The sequence below is a fragment of the Epinephelus lanceolatus genome, chromosome 20 (genome assembly GCF_041903045.1).
Source record: "Epinephelus lanceolatus isolate andai-2023 chromosome 20, ASM4190304v1, whole genome shotgun sequence".
NCBI lineage: Eukaryota > Metazoa > Chordata > Actinopteri > Perciformes > Serranidae > Epinephelus > Epinephelus lanceolatus.
This window is the reverse complement of record NC_135753.1, coordinates 34,233,433-34,247,461: the sequence shown is the minus strand read 5'-3', so window position 1 is coordinate 34,247,461 and position 14,029 is coordinate 34,233,433. Positions and strand designations below refer to the sequence as shown.

General features: G+C 41.3%; 1 protein-coding gene across 7 annotated transcripts in view; it reads left to right on the top strand.

Annotated features, from left to right (window-relative positions):
* Nucleotides 1–14,029, top strand: part of slc12a7b (solute carrier family 12 member 7b) — a 91,843-nt gene that overhangs the window by 53,133 nt on the left and 24,681 nt on the right. For all 7 annotated transcript variants that reach the window (XM_033639507.2, XM_033639510.2, XM_033639505.2 and 4 more), the window contains exons 2-6: nt 1,786–1,880; nt 2,535–2,666; nt 6,709–6,855; nt 13,267–13,321; nt 13,751–13,881. In XM_033639507.2, coding sequence (XP_033495398.1) covers nt 1,786–1,880; nt 2,535–2,666; nt 6,709–6,855; nt 13,267–13,321; nt 13,751–13,881 — 560 coding nt within the window. The remainder of the gene's footprint in view (nt 1–1,785; nt 1,881–2,534; nt 2,667–6,708; nt 6,856–13,266; nt 13,322–13,750; nt 13,882–14,029) is intronic.

Genomic DNA, 14,029 nt, shown 5'->3' with positions numbered 1-14,029 from the left:
GCCAATATGTGTTCGTAGAGTGAGAGTCCATTTACCCTTTGAATGTTTTTGCGTGAATTATTAATGAATAGTATGAGAAGCCCTCATTGTGATCTGGATTATTACAAATGTACGTACACTTATAAAACTCAGATGCACCTGAGTGCAAAGCAGAGACAGACAGAAAGTAGTTTTGGGGCATTTAATCTCCACTGTTTTCAAATAGGAAATTACTTTCATCCTGTTTCTTGATGTTATCAACGCGACTTCTGGCATGTTTTCTGTGCAAAAGTTTGCTTGTTACAAACACCAATTAGGGATGTTGTAGACAGATCTACAGGAGCTGGATTGGTGTCAGCCCTGACATTTTCTTGGCTACATGAAGCTCAATTAGAGCCTGCCCAAATCTATTGTCGCTTGTCTGTCCACAGGTGTACAAAACACTAAAGGACACCATACAAAATATTACTATACCATCAAAGGAAAGTGCTGATGCACTCTTTCCTAATGCAGAGCTGAACATTGATTTCTTGTGTATACTTTAGGCTTTTTGTGCACTGTTCAGCCATAATGGATAAATATTGAACAGAAAATATAATAAATGTTGGATATTTAGCATTGAAGCATATGAGTTGTGCGCAAATGCTGTGATTGTGACACCTTTAATACAAACATTAACAGCCATAAGTGCTATATCATAGGCAACTGGACTTACTTGACGTTTGGCCTCTCATCCAAGAAGCTTCTTCAGTTCTAAATAGCCCTTTTTAGACAGGAATTGTGCAAATTTGCAGGAAAGCCCAATCAGTCTTTGTTCTGCATTGGCAGTATAAAAACAAAATCGGGGAGTGCAGCAAAATGCCACCTACCTACTTTTGTTTATACAGAATGCACCTTTTTCGGGGCAATGGGGGGTGTGAGCAAGTAACAAAACGTGTAGCTCAGCATGTGACGTAAACAGTGACGTGGGATGGAAGCTGCAGCTGGTCAGTCCTTTGGCGATTCTCTCATAAGTCGGCCCGTTCTTCACCGTCCCCGTCATCTGACAGTTAATGGCCTCTTTGTTTGCGAGGACAAGGAGGGCGCGCAATTCCTTGTCTCCCCAGTTGCTCATCTTTACAGTGTCTGTCAGGTTTGTGTTTCCCTCTTGCTACTAGCTGCTCGCTAATTCCTGCTATCAGCTGTTTCCTGTTTATCCACCACCAACGGGCTCGCATGTGCGGTGTCATCAACAGCTCCTCCCACAAGTCTTCAACAGCCCCTCCCATTGCGGAAGGCCGTCTCAGTCTGTTTAAACTTAAAGGGTTCCGCCAATATGACTTCCCTACGAGGCGGAAAATTGGGCACCTCGGGTCAACTCGCCAATCCGGCTTTCTGTGTCTAAACACTTGCAGCTTACAGGCCCAACATTTGCGGAAAATCTGGCAGTGTGAAAGGGGCTAATGACTGGTGCAGAGTCGCAAGCTTTTAAACTCTTTGTGGGAGTGGAGTTTAAAAGAGTTTAAAAGCTTGCGACTATGCACCAGTCCTTTAGAACTGAAGAAGCTTCTTGGATCAGAGGCAAAACATCCTCAAGAAACTCAAGCAAGTCCAGTTGCCTACGATATAGCACTTAAGATTACCATGACCTGGGTGACTGAGAATCTTCACCGACAAACATTAACAGCCTTTAAATTATCAGTAGTGTAGTAGTAGGAAGCAGGCTCTTGTGGAAACAGCCACCATCCACATTTTGCCTTGGTTACGTCTTGTGTTAAGTCTACTCTGTATTTGTTGTAAAGAAACAACTGTGTTGTGTTTCCACAGGTGATGGCATCCCCAAGGAAAACAGTCCCTTTATCAACAACACAGACAATGACAAAACCAACAGCTACGATGGCACCAACATGGCCCTGTTTGAGGTAACTGTCAGTCTTCATCACCACCAACTTCATATAGCACTCATGCACAAGGAAACCTGACAGTGTGATCTGTTCTGGCTAGATGCTAAAGAGAAACCCAAAAGTGTTGGGTAGAAGCTGTGTACACATCCATATCCTCTCCAAATCAACATTCACTGCCAGAACTATTTCTACATTTTAATTAGAACCAACCTACAAAGCTCAAAGCGTTCATGGATGCGCAGTTTGCTAAAGCTTCAGGGTACGTTGTGGTGAACTAAATAAATAACTCAGAATCTTTTCTTAGCTCAACAATGTGTCAATCAGAGAGTTTATTTGCCATAAAAGCTGGAGCGTTGCTTCAAGAACATTCAGCTGAACTCTTTCCAGGTGCTTTGCTCTGCCATTTGGCAGACCTCGCAACTCTGTGGTCACTGGCCTTTGTAAAGAATCAATTAGGCACTGCGGCTTCTGCATGAAGCTGACCCAGCCGAGCTATTCTGAGATGCTTTGAACAGTTAACTAAATATTGCACCGTTCATTTTCATCCTGGAAGAGCTTGTCCTCTTAAGCATAAAGTAACTGACCAGTGAGTGAGGTACAGGAAGTTAAAACATGTTAAATTGAAAAATCAAGTTTGTGTTCAGCATATTGAAGCAGTATTCTCTATTGCAGGAAGAGATGGACAGCAACCCCATGGTGTCGTCTCTCCTCAATAAACTGGCAAACTACACCAACCTCACCCAGGGGGCCCAGGAGCACGAGGAGGCCGATGATGATGAGGGGCCCAAGAAGAAGGCTGTTAAGGTACAGCAGAGAGCCTGGTTTTTATACAGTGTTTGTATCACAGCTTCACAGTGGAGTACAGTTATGTCCTGTACAGTTGCATATTAACAGCTGTTCTTTTAAACAAGCTGAACTGTCATTACATAACAGGGTCTTTGACCGACGAAACCCTGCCGTTTGTATTAAATCTCGCTGGGGGTGTTCAAACCTGATCACCTTATGTTTTTGGTCTACAGAATTTTGTGTCCTTGCTCACCCTTTTGTGAAACTTTATCAGTGTGTCAAACACAGAAATATTTGAATTAACTATTTGTAAGTCTGGGATAAATAGTCGCACAGTTTATTTTACATACACAAGTATTCAGTTTTGGAAGTTAAATATTGCAGGAGAGTTATTACGAATCCAGTCAGCAGGCTTATATTGCTTCAAGAAAAGTTTTTGGGCTTCAAAGATACACAGAATAATTGAACCTTGAGAGAAATGTTTTTAGAAACCACACTTTTAGATGCTGTACCACTAGTGGGCAAATGGCATCTATAGTTAAAAATCATCAAGCTTCCGTTGAGGCATCAGTCTTATTTTATTGATTGAGCTGTACTATGCCTGAGTATGATGACGACCCCCCCATTCCCACTGCCCTGCTGCTCAGCTGTCACGTTAGTCATGTTGCTCCATACTTGAGTACACTAATGTCATCATTTAAGACTGTATAATAAAGATGAAGGACACGATAGCTCCTCGAAAGTGAAGCCAAAACATCTCAATCGCCCCCTGGTGGCTGGCCGCAGCACAGCTCATAGACTCCGCCTACTTCTTGTAAGAAGATTGGACATGTGCCAAACTGAAAGATGAAAGTGCACATCAAATAATGTCAAAGATAGTTTCTGTCATTCTATGTCATTCTTATCACTGTGATGTAGTGATGGCCAAATGAAGCTTCATGAAGCGTTGTCTTTATTTTCTGAGCCCACTAGATGGCGCTTTTTGTTCAACAAAAAGGTTGAAAGCACATTAGGCTCGTTTCCACTGAAGAAGTTCCTGGTACCAGTGTCTCCACTAAAAGGGCGGAGTAGGAAGAAGGTTCCTGTAAAGTTACTGGGCTCTGGATGTGACGTAATCATTGCGCGACCATTTTGACCAGGGTGAGTTTTAAAAATGCCGGCTATTTTGTCGCTTTCTGTTGACGTCACATCCCGCCTTGAGTATATCCAATCAGCACCAAGTAAACCCCAAGCCCCAGCCAGGAGTTTTTCGGGGCCGCTCTCACTACCTACTCCGAGGCAGAGACTTGTTTAGCCCCAGTAAAAGTTCTGGAACTCTGTCCTTCGGGGGTGGTTCCTGTGGTGGAGACACGCACCAACGGCCCTGGCCCCGTAAAATTACCCTGAAGTTCCTGCGGTGGAAACGGGCCTATTGAATTGCCATTCTTTGAGCCTCTCTCTTTAAACCATGAGCGCCATCTAGTGGGCTTAGAAAATAAAGAAAATGCTTCATGAGGCTTCATTTGGCCATCACTGCTGTGATGTATGTTCAATTGTTAATTTTTCTGGTAGTTTCGGTTGTAAGTAGTTATTTGATGCTATAAAAAGGGGGTGTGGCATCATGACTGACAGCTGTGTGTGCCAATCAGTGTGCTCGCAATTGGGTCAGATGGTGGGAACTCAATGATCAGTGATCGCTACCACGTAGACTCTCATCCCCAGTGATACTGCCAGCGCAAGATAGCAGCGGCCCTATCTGTGATATTTTCGCTTTAATTTGGTTCAGTGGGAGGAAGTGGGGTCATGTTGTCCATCTTTTATATGCAGTTATTGATCATCATCTACATGACATTTGTTCATGTTGTTGCTACAGTGTAGAAAAAAGCGCAAGATTGGATCGACCTTCGCATCATGCCGAATACTTTTTTATTTTGGAGATGATGTCAAGAACGACCCACTGACCTTCCTTCCTAGGTCAGAGGATGAGATTGGCAAGTGCTGCACACAAACACAGATTTCGGAAGAGACCGGCAGTGTTGATAAATGCTTTTGTACCTCTGCTTGCCGACTTCTACTCCTGTTAAATGGCAGTCCACTCCAGTGTTTGGTACAGTTGATTTTCAGACCTGATGTGAAGCGTACCCACATACAGATGAAGCAGACCTTTTCATGTGGACCCGGGCACAGATCGACAAACTTTGTCTGTCTGGGTACGAAACTCTGAAAGCCTCCTTAAAGGGGAACTACACCAATTCTGTGAAACTCATACAGGTTATTCTTGTCTTATGGTCCAAGACAGTCCAAAAATATCAGTAAACATGAACAACTCTCTTCCAGACCCAAAAACTAGGGTGCTAAAAGTCAAATTTGTGATGTCATAGGTGTAAAGTCTGGAGCTCCTCCATAGATAGTGCATTGGGAAAGGTGTTATAGATGACGCAGAGAGCACTCAGGGGGATGTTCTCAGTATATGGGCACATTTTCTGTTTCAGAACTGAGAACACTACAATAGAATAAAGCTCAATTTGGATATAAAAAAGAAAACCAAATTTCTGTGTGTCCACAAATTCAGTCTCCCATGACATTACAAGTTTGAGACTTCTCTGGTTTCTGAGAAAGTAGATCATGTTCATAAATATTTATTGAACTTTCCTAAGCCGTGGAAATAACATATTGGAGTTCCTAATAAGGTGGTGTTCCCCTTTAAATGCTACATTAATATAGAGCACAGTATCTTTTCACTAAATACCTGTCGACCCTCTTGGTTGAGTCAGAAACAGCAGTAAAAGTAGATGTAATAAGAAATTCCACAGTCCATTCGTGCTGGTTCTCTAGGATCCGTTTTCTTAAAAAGGAAAAATTAAAAGTGGCCACAATGCTGCCATGCGGCACATAGATGCCTCTGTAACCACAGCTCCAGTCCCATGCCAGTTGCCCCATCCTGTCCCCTGCATGGAAAGAGGCCTAGGGCACCTCCCATTGGCTCACAGGGAACATCTCGGTGAAGAATTAAGCTGACACCACTGTCGCCCCTCTTCGTCCGGACTGGTGGGAGCAGTGCTGCACATTTGGAGATGGATGGCTAAAAAGGTAGCTGCCTGTCACCGCGAGGTGATCGATTCGACATGTTGGGACTTTGTCAGAAAAGTTTAACATATTCCTGTCATCTGAGCCTTTTTATATGCTGTTGCGAAACAATAGCTTTCTGCAAGGAATGCTATCTTTCAGGGTGGAAGCACTGAAGGATTTCCCACAAATCAGCAAGTATAGTGGTTTAAAGAAATGATGCCTGTGTCACTGAGATGTAAGTCTGAAATCCGTAACGTACGTCTCATTTTCATCAAACATTCATGTTTCGGAGAGCATGAAGCGCGATCTTTGTATTGCAAACAGTGGCAGCTTTGACTGAGGATTTCCCTGCACATTAATGACGCTGCGCCATCAAAGAGATGGTTCAAACAATACCTGAGAAAAACCACAGCTTATCAATTATTAAGCACCGGAAAGTGAATCAAGATCTTTAATACTTAGTGGGAACTTATGGTTTTAGTTCTCTCTGTTTCCTGTTGTCACATGATGTATTCATGTGTCGTATTGTGCCTTTTGTCCCGAGTCTGTGCACCTATGTCTCTGTGTGTTCAATTTTTTGACCTGGCTACAAGACAAGTTTCCCCTCTGGACAAAAAAGCTTAAGTTAAAGGTTGAAAGATGCATTTTATTTTGTGTTTTTTAATGTGTAATAACAGGACTTTAATATTTAAACTGTGTAGGGGTGCTTTGTCCATTTTGTTGCAACTCTGAAAACAGATTTCATGATTTCATATTGTGGGAAAAACTGAATTGACTCACTTTTTACCACGTGTGCACATTTTGTTTTTGTTCCCGTTTCACTTCCCCCTTAGGTACGCTTTTATTTCCCCTGATTTTTTTCCTTCTCTTACTTTCTTCTGTCTTAATTTTTGCTGCCAACATTGCTGCAATTCTCACCTCATGTTCCTCTCCCCTACACATACACACTCATGCACACATTAATCTCCTTTCTCCTCTGTTGTTGTCCCATCTCACCCCCTCCCCTCCACAGAGCCCTCAGATGGGGACCTTCATGGGCGTCTACCTCCCCTGCCTCCAGAATATTCTGGGGGTCATCCTGTTTCTGCGTCTTACGTGGATTGTCGGCACCGCCGGCATCTTGGAGTCCCTTGCTATTGTCTGCCTGTGCTGCTCTTGTGTGAGTACTTAACCCCCCCGTGACATACCTGACTCATCTCTTTAAAGTGGAAGTTAAAGGAAGGTTTCAGGATCCACGCCACCGCTCTACTATTTGGCTTAATGGTACAAACATGGATGTTACATGTCCTCTATCAAGGTTTTAGCGTCTAAGCCATGAGGGCAATGGCATGTAAGATTATGTAAGAGTACTTAATGTAAACGTCCACGTTCTTTAATGCATCATGAATACACGAGCACATGAGAGTGAATACATGTCCCTGTACTTGAGTGTTTCGGTGACGCTGGCGGCAGATGTTGCCTCAACTTTTAATGGCAGACGGGTGCAAATGTGGGATTGGCAGCAGTAATGAATGACAGGCAAGTTGATTTAGCGGTGACTGATCCGATCCCTCCTATATTTAGACGCCACAACTCTCCGTCTCTCATACGCTCCCTCGCTTCTAATGGTACCCAGCAGCTTGACGTGTAATCCCTCCATCTGCAAAGTGTCAGAAACATAGCGACATGCACACCCACACAGTGGCTATATTTGCCGGTCCCACGGCAGACAATGGATTACTTCAGCTTAATCAGGGAAAGTAGAAACAAAAAACCTGGAGTGCTATCTCAGTTGAATGCTTTTTGCCTCTTAATGGAATGCTCTAATGGTAGAACATGATCAACTTCAGATACAATATGGCCGAGCGTGGCCAAGTGACCTCATACAAAGTCAAGTTTTATTCTTATCCATTCCTTTAAAGAAGCAATCAGATCCATATATCTCAGACGTGGTGTTTTTATTTATTGGAATAATCACGTGTTCACCCAGAACTCTGCGTCTGTCATCTAATGTTATAAATTCGCAACAGATTTTGTTGCTGTAAAAACAGTTTGCCTAGAAAGATGGGGACTCCATTTCATATATTACAATCTAGCTAAAGTGCATTAGGAGGTTTACCCTCCACTGCACTGCTGCCGTTACATAACAAGAGAGCAAAGCTTAGGCAGACAGATTAATGTTCATTTTCTCGGCCTAAACCACATCTGACTTTGCACTGATGGCTCCACATCAGCCACCTGTTTATAGGTCATGGTTTGTGCGCTCCAGACCCAACACCAGAAATGTCTAAAAATAAAAAAGGGAATTCACATGACTTATATTTAGAGCAGTTATAATTTATTCCGTGCAGCATATTTCTTGTTCTGGTATTCTCTTATCAATCATGATTAAATAATCTTCCCTACTCTCACTGTTTGCATGAAAGCCATTGTAAACAGTCTCTAAAGAGCACTAAACAAAGCGACACACAAAGAGGTTCAGTGAGTCAGGATGGCTCTCATGAGACCAGGTCCCCCACTCACATATTGAGAGAGCAAACACACCTTTTCATTCGCTCAGCACACAGCACAGCATGCAGAATATTTTCCATTATGTCATGATTAGTATGTTCTCCTGGCTGCGTATTACCCAACAACGTGTGTACAGTAGGTGCATTGTGTTTATAGGTCACAGTAAGCACCTGGTTTTCTAAAATGCAGCCACATCAGCATTTCACGACACAAAATATGCTTTGAATAAATAGGGGTAGGAATGAGATGGTTTTTTTTGATTCTCGAGGTCATGATTGAACTGATAATTGATTCTTGATCAGTGCTACCCTTGTTTATATTTTGGTTTGGGTTTTAAAGATGAAAAAAGTGTCATGTTGTGACCTCTGGCTCACCTGGTAGTGTGTGCCCTGGGTAACACTTGAAGGTATCTACATAAGAGTGACATGACACTGTCATACTTGTCATAAACATTATGTACATGTCATAAACATTTATGACTGCTGTCATTAAGTGTCATTCGGTTTTTGTAATGACAAGTTGACATTGTTTGGGTTGTCTTGATTATGGCAACTTGACATTACCAGAAGTTGTCTTTGTCATAACAACTTGACATTAAGAAGAAATGCACCTCTTTTTGTGTTTATGACAAGTTGACATAATGATTGATACAAAGACAACTTCTGGTAATGTTATCCAGGTAAATGTCATCTTGTCATAATAAGGACATCCCAAACAAATTTAATGTCAACTTGTCATGACAAAGACAACTTCTGACAGCATTCTTATGACTGCTGTCATTAAGTGTCATTCGGTTTTTGTAATGACAAGTTGACATTGTTTGGGTTGTCTTGATTATGACAACTTGACATTGACCAGGATGACATTACCAGAAGATGTCTTTGTCATGACAAGTTGACATTAACAAGAAATGCATCTCTTTCTGTGTTTATGACAAGTTGACATAATGATTGATACGAAGATATCTTCTGGTAATGTCATCCTGGTTAATGTCAAGTTGTCATAATAAGGACATCCCAAACAAATTTAATGTCAAGTTGTCATGACAAAGACATCTTCTGGTAATGTCACTTTGATTAATGTCAAGTTGTCACGACAAAGACAGCTTCTGGTAATGTCACTTTGATTAATGTCAAGTTGTCATGACAAAGACAGCTTCTGGTAATGTCACTTTGATTAATGTCAAGTTGTCACGACAAAGACAGCTTCTGGTAATGTCACTTTGATTAATGTCAAGTTGTCATGACAAAGACAGCTTCTGGTAATGTCACTTTAATTAATGTCAAGTTGTCATAATCAAGACAACCCAAGCAATGTCAACTTGTCATTACAAAAACCGAATGACACTTAATGACAGCAGTCATGAACGTTTATGACATGTACATAATGTTCATGACAAGTTCATGACCGTGTCATGTCACCCTTATGTAGATACCTTCAAGTAAAGTGTTACCGCACCCTGTGTAGACAAAGTCCTCTGCAGCGGCCTGGGTTTGATTCTGACCCTTTTTCTGTCCACCTTCCAATCAAGAAAGGCAAAAATCGCCCAGAAAATAAGCTTTAAAAATGAAAACAGGTTATTTTTCCGACTGCATCGTTCACATTATTGTAAAAGATCAGGTATATATATCACCTGATCGCAGTTATCTCGCTATTAGTTACTCTTTGTGTTCTATCACTGTGAAAGTTCAATTAAAAACTGAGCCCTAATTAAAGGTGGAATCCCTTTAACTAGCTGGTGTGGCTTCACATTTTGATGAATTCACGCAGGTCTCAATATGACGCCCAGTCTGGTTGCCAATGATGCCGAGAAACAGCTGATTTTTTTAGAAGTCCTTTAGATCTTAAAGCCCTGCAGGTCATTGGCAACCTGTTGAGCTAGTGCAAGGCTGCTCAGATTGTGCATACAAGTGTAAGTGTTTAACTCCTGTTAATATGGACATGCTACACATTGTTAGCCATGGTCAGATTCTCCACAGTTCAAGTGCTCAGTTCATTTTATGGAGACTATGAGCGCCAAAGTATAATTAATTCAGATTTACCAGCATGGTAAACAAGAGAGACGAAAAAAGGGGTCACTTTATTGTCATGGGTGTCTGTCAAATATAGGTAGGAACCATTGATTGAGAGACAGGTGTTGCTAGATGGGGGAGCACACATAGTTTTTTGACCGCAACGCCAGGCCACATTAAGTGAGCCGCATGGTGCTCTGTGTATTGGTGAAAGTTTGTGTATTGGGTTGGTTTATGGACACAGATTCAATGCATGTTTCCAGTTTCATTCAAAACTACGATGGTGATAAATAAATTATGCATCCAAGAAAAAGACGATGTGCTCTCTTTGTTTTCACCTCAGAGCAGCGGTCAATTAATAAGTAGACTGTCTATGCAGCCCCTCAATGGCTTTAAGTTTAGGCTTAGCCGCTATAGTGGTGACTCATCACATTTGAAGTGGTCATTAAGCCCAATATGTGTCTTTCTCTTTATTATTTATGTTCCTTCAGTTCGTAAGGGTCCACTGATCAGAAGGATCAAAAGGGTTTTTCATTCAAATTAATCCAAGTTGTGAATATTGTCATATAAAGTCCATTGCTCACAACTTTGTTCGTCAAACACAGACCGCACTTTCACTGACATAAACAATATTTTTTCTTCTTCCTGCTCCAAAAAAAAGCATCCTCACTTTTCACTGTTTAGTTTTCACCCCTTTCTCACTCCTTTTTTTGCTGCCGTAAATTTTTTCGTCATTTTTTTTTTGTGCTAGATGCTCTGTCTCTTAAAACTAGATCAAATCATGACTCGTAATTGGTATGTTATTTGATAGCCTAATTTTTATACTGGTTTAAACAAACAATTTGATGCTGACCAAGAGTTTTTTGTGAAAAGAATTAAAGGCCCGTCCCTTAAAGACACTTGTCCCAAATATATACAAATAAAATCCTGGGATATAAACTGAAGTTTTACAGTTTGTGAACATCCTTAAATGTTGAAAATGTCAACTTAGACTAGATAGCATGTGAGCTTTTCAATTCAGGTTTTTTTCTTGATAGTTATTTTTGAGTGATACAGTTGTCTGAACCTATTTATCTTAACTGCACTATTAATAATCATTTTCATGCCCACTTTAGAGAAGTTATTGTATAGCTAAGTAAAGCACAAATGGCGACATCATTGATATTGAGGTATTTATTCAGGACTTTAAAGCAGTTTGATTTTCTCAGCTTTGCCCTCTTCTTCATGTGGACCATTAAAGACTGTTGAGACAGTTCATTTAGCTTTTTTGGTGATGATTTGTACTGTCAGTGATGCATTGGTTAACGTTGAGGTCGATGCATCACAATGGCGTTTGATTAATGCTGTTGTTGGACCTTCTCTGGGTTTAACTTGGCCTCTGGCTCTGGCTGAGTTTCATCCAGAAGCCCCTAAATTCCACTAAATCTTGTAAAATCCAGTCATGTGTCCAAATGATTCATGGGAAATATGTGGTGATTTTTAAAGTTCTGTCTCTTACTGTGAATTCTTTGACACTTGTGTGGTCAAGACAAGCCGGTGTGTAGCTGCTTAGGGCTTCAGTGGAAGCGGAAGGTAAAACTGTCAGCTAATTGGCTTTACTCCAGCTTGTCTGCCACTTTAAACCGGACGCCCTGCACGAGGTTTATCTTGGTCGTGTCCTTGTCCCTCCTCTTGTCTTTGTCCTCTGTTCTCTCACCTTCACACTTTCTCCTCTGCCTTTTTCTTTCACTCTGTAAGTTTTAGCTCTCGTGTCTTCCTCTCTTTTCTTTTCTTTGTGCCTCTTATCTTGTCTCCCAGCCCGTCCCCTCTGCTCTGTCCTCTCTCTCATCCGGAAGCGCTGTTAGGTAACAGGCTGATTTCACCGTCCTCCTCCGTCACAAGGACTTCACGGAATCATTTCATGGAAAAGCTCGTATCCGTTACCAATCTGAAAGACTTAGAGCATAATCCCCTAAGACGTATTTTATTAGGCTAAATGCTGGTTTAAGCCCCCCAAGTATCCCATTGTTGGGAAAATCCAGAAAATTCATGGAGTTAGAGAATTAAGTGGCTGTGAAAAAATGATAGAAGAGGTTTTGTTAATTGTTGGTCTTGGCTTTGAATAGTTGAACAGACAGCATATCTTCACCTTCAAGTCTCACTCAAGTTACTGTGGGAAGAATCAAGTCAAGTTGAGTGCCGGCTGTAAGTCACAAGTCAAGTCATTTAAATTCTGATGATGTATTCCAGTTTCCACGTTTAAATCACTCACACAGACAGTGGCCATGTTTGTTTTTGTTTTTTTTTTGTTTTCTTTTTTTCTTTGTGAATTTTGAGGTGATGGATAAAGTAGGATGTTCTGGTGGTCGTGTCACTGAATTTTGGGCTACAGACCTCGTGTAACGCTGCTCTCTTCTTACTGCCGTAGACTAGCCCCCTTCATGATACCAACCTTGTGCTTTTGCCTCTGCTGGTCTCCAGCATCCTTGTGGGTTGCCAAGTTTGCATGCATGTTCAAGTTACTCTGGGCCTTTCACAACAGTCTTTCCGGGAGTTTCATAAAATGTTTTATGAATATGTTCTTTGATCTGTATATCATTACTGCTGTCGTTGCCCTTTGTTATTGCTTATTTGTTTCTTATGTACCGACTGTCTTATTTTGGTTATTCAGAGTGTCCTTGGGTGTCTTGGAAAGCGCTTTTAAATAAAATGTACTATTATTATTTTATCTAGGAAAATGCAAATATTTCATATAAGTAGAGTTCTTTCGAGTCATCTGTGTCAAGTCTAAGTCAAATCTCAAGCCATGAATATCAAGTCAAAGTCAAGTGGAGTCTTTCATCAGTGTTGTTTTAGCATGTCTAAAGTCCTCAAATTTGGGACTTGGGTCTCAAGTCATGTCATGTGAGTCCCCCACCTTCAGATAATAACAACATGACACAGTCCCTTGCTACAATACGACATTGACACTAAACTTACAGTAAATACCGGCTATAAAAATAGCTTATATTTCAATGGTATACATGTGTAAGGTCTTCAGACTTGAGAGTTTTGTTCTGATGTCACTCTTGACCGTCTTCTCTCCACAGACCATGCTGACCGCCATATCCATGAGTGCAATCGCTACCAATGGTGTTGTGCCAGGTAAGGTGATTTGGTAACCAGATATATACAAACTCAAAGAAGGGATCTTTCATACATAGAAAATGAATCATTGAGAAAAGATTTGTCTCAGAAATGTCCCCTTTTCTTAACTCTTTAGCTTGTTATGGGGATAAAATGGAGTAACAGCAATAGGCTGATGTGCTGTAGCTGCAGCTGACTGGTTGCTGGATAGAATTCTCAATCGATATTTGTGTGAAATAAAGTCCAACATCTCCTTCCTTGATTTTTTTCTTATGGTTATTGATGCTAGATATTGTTGTCTGAGAATTCCAGGCATATTTTTAGGTCTTTTAGGACCTTGATGAAAACCTTGCTGACATTTCTCCGTTCTCTTAGTTCCTGAAATGCCGATGTATTTTTAATTTTCTCGTAAACTCATTCCCACTGTTCTCCCATTTTCTCTCACAGCTGGAGGCTCCTACTACATGATTTCCAGGTCTCTGGGCCCAGAGTTTGGTGGAGCTGTCGGTCTCTGTTTCTACCTGGGCACAACCTTCGCTGGCTCCATGTACATCCTTGGTACTATAGAGATTCTGCTGGTAAGTGAACCGTGTTTGCTGATTACTTTTTTTGCAGCTGTCCTTTGACTTATAGCCAATCTTTTAAAATCTGGGGCATGTTTGTGAATCCATTTGTAAGTTAAGCGTCTTCTTGTGATAGACCACAAATTTCAGCCTCCTGGGGCCA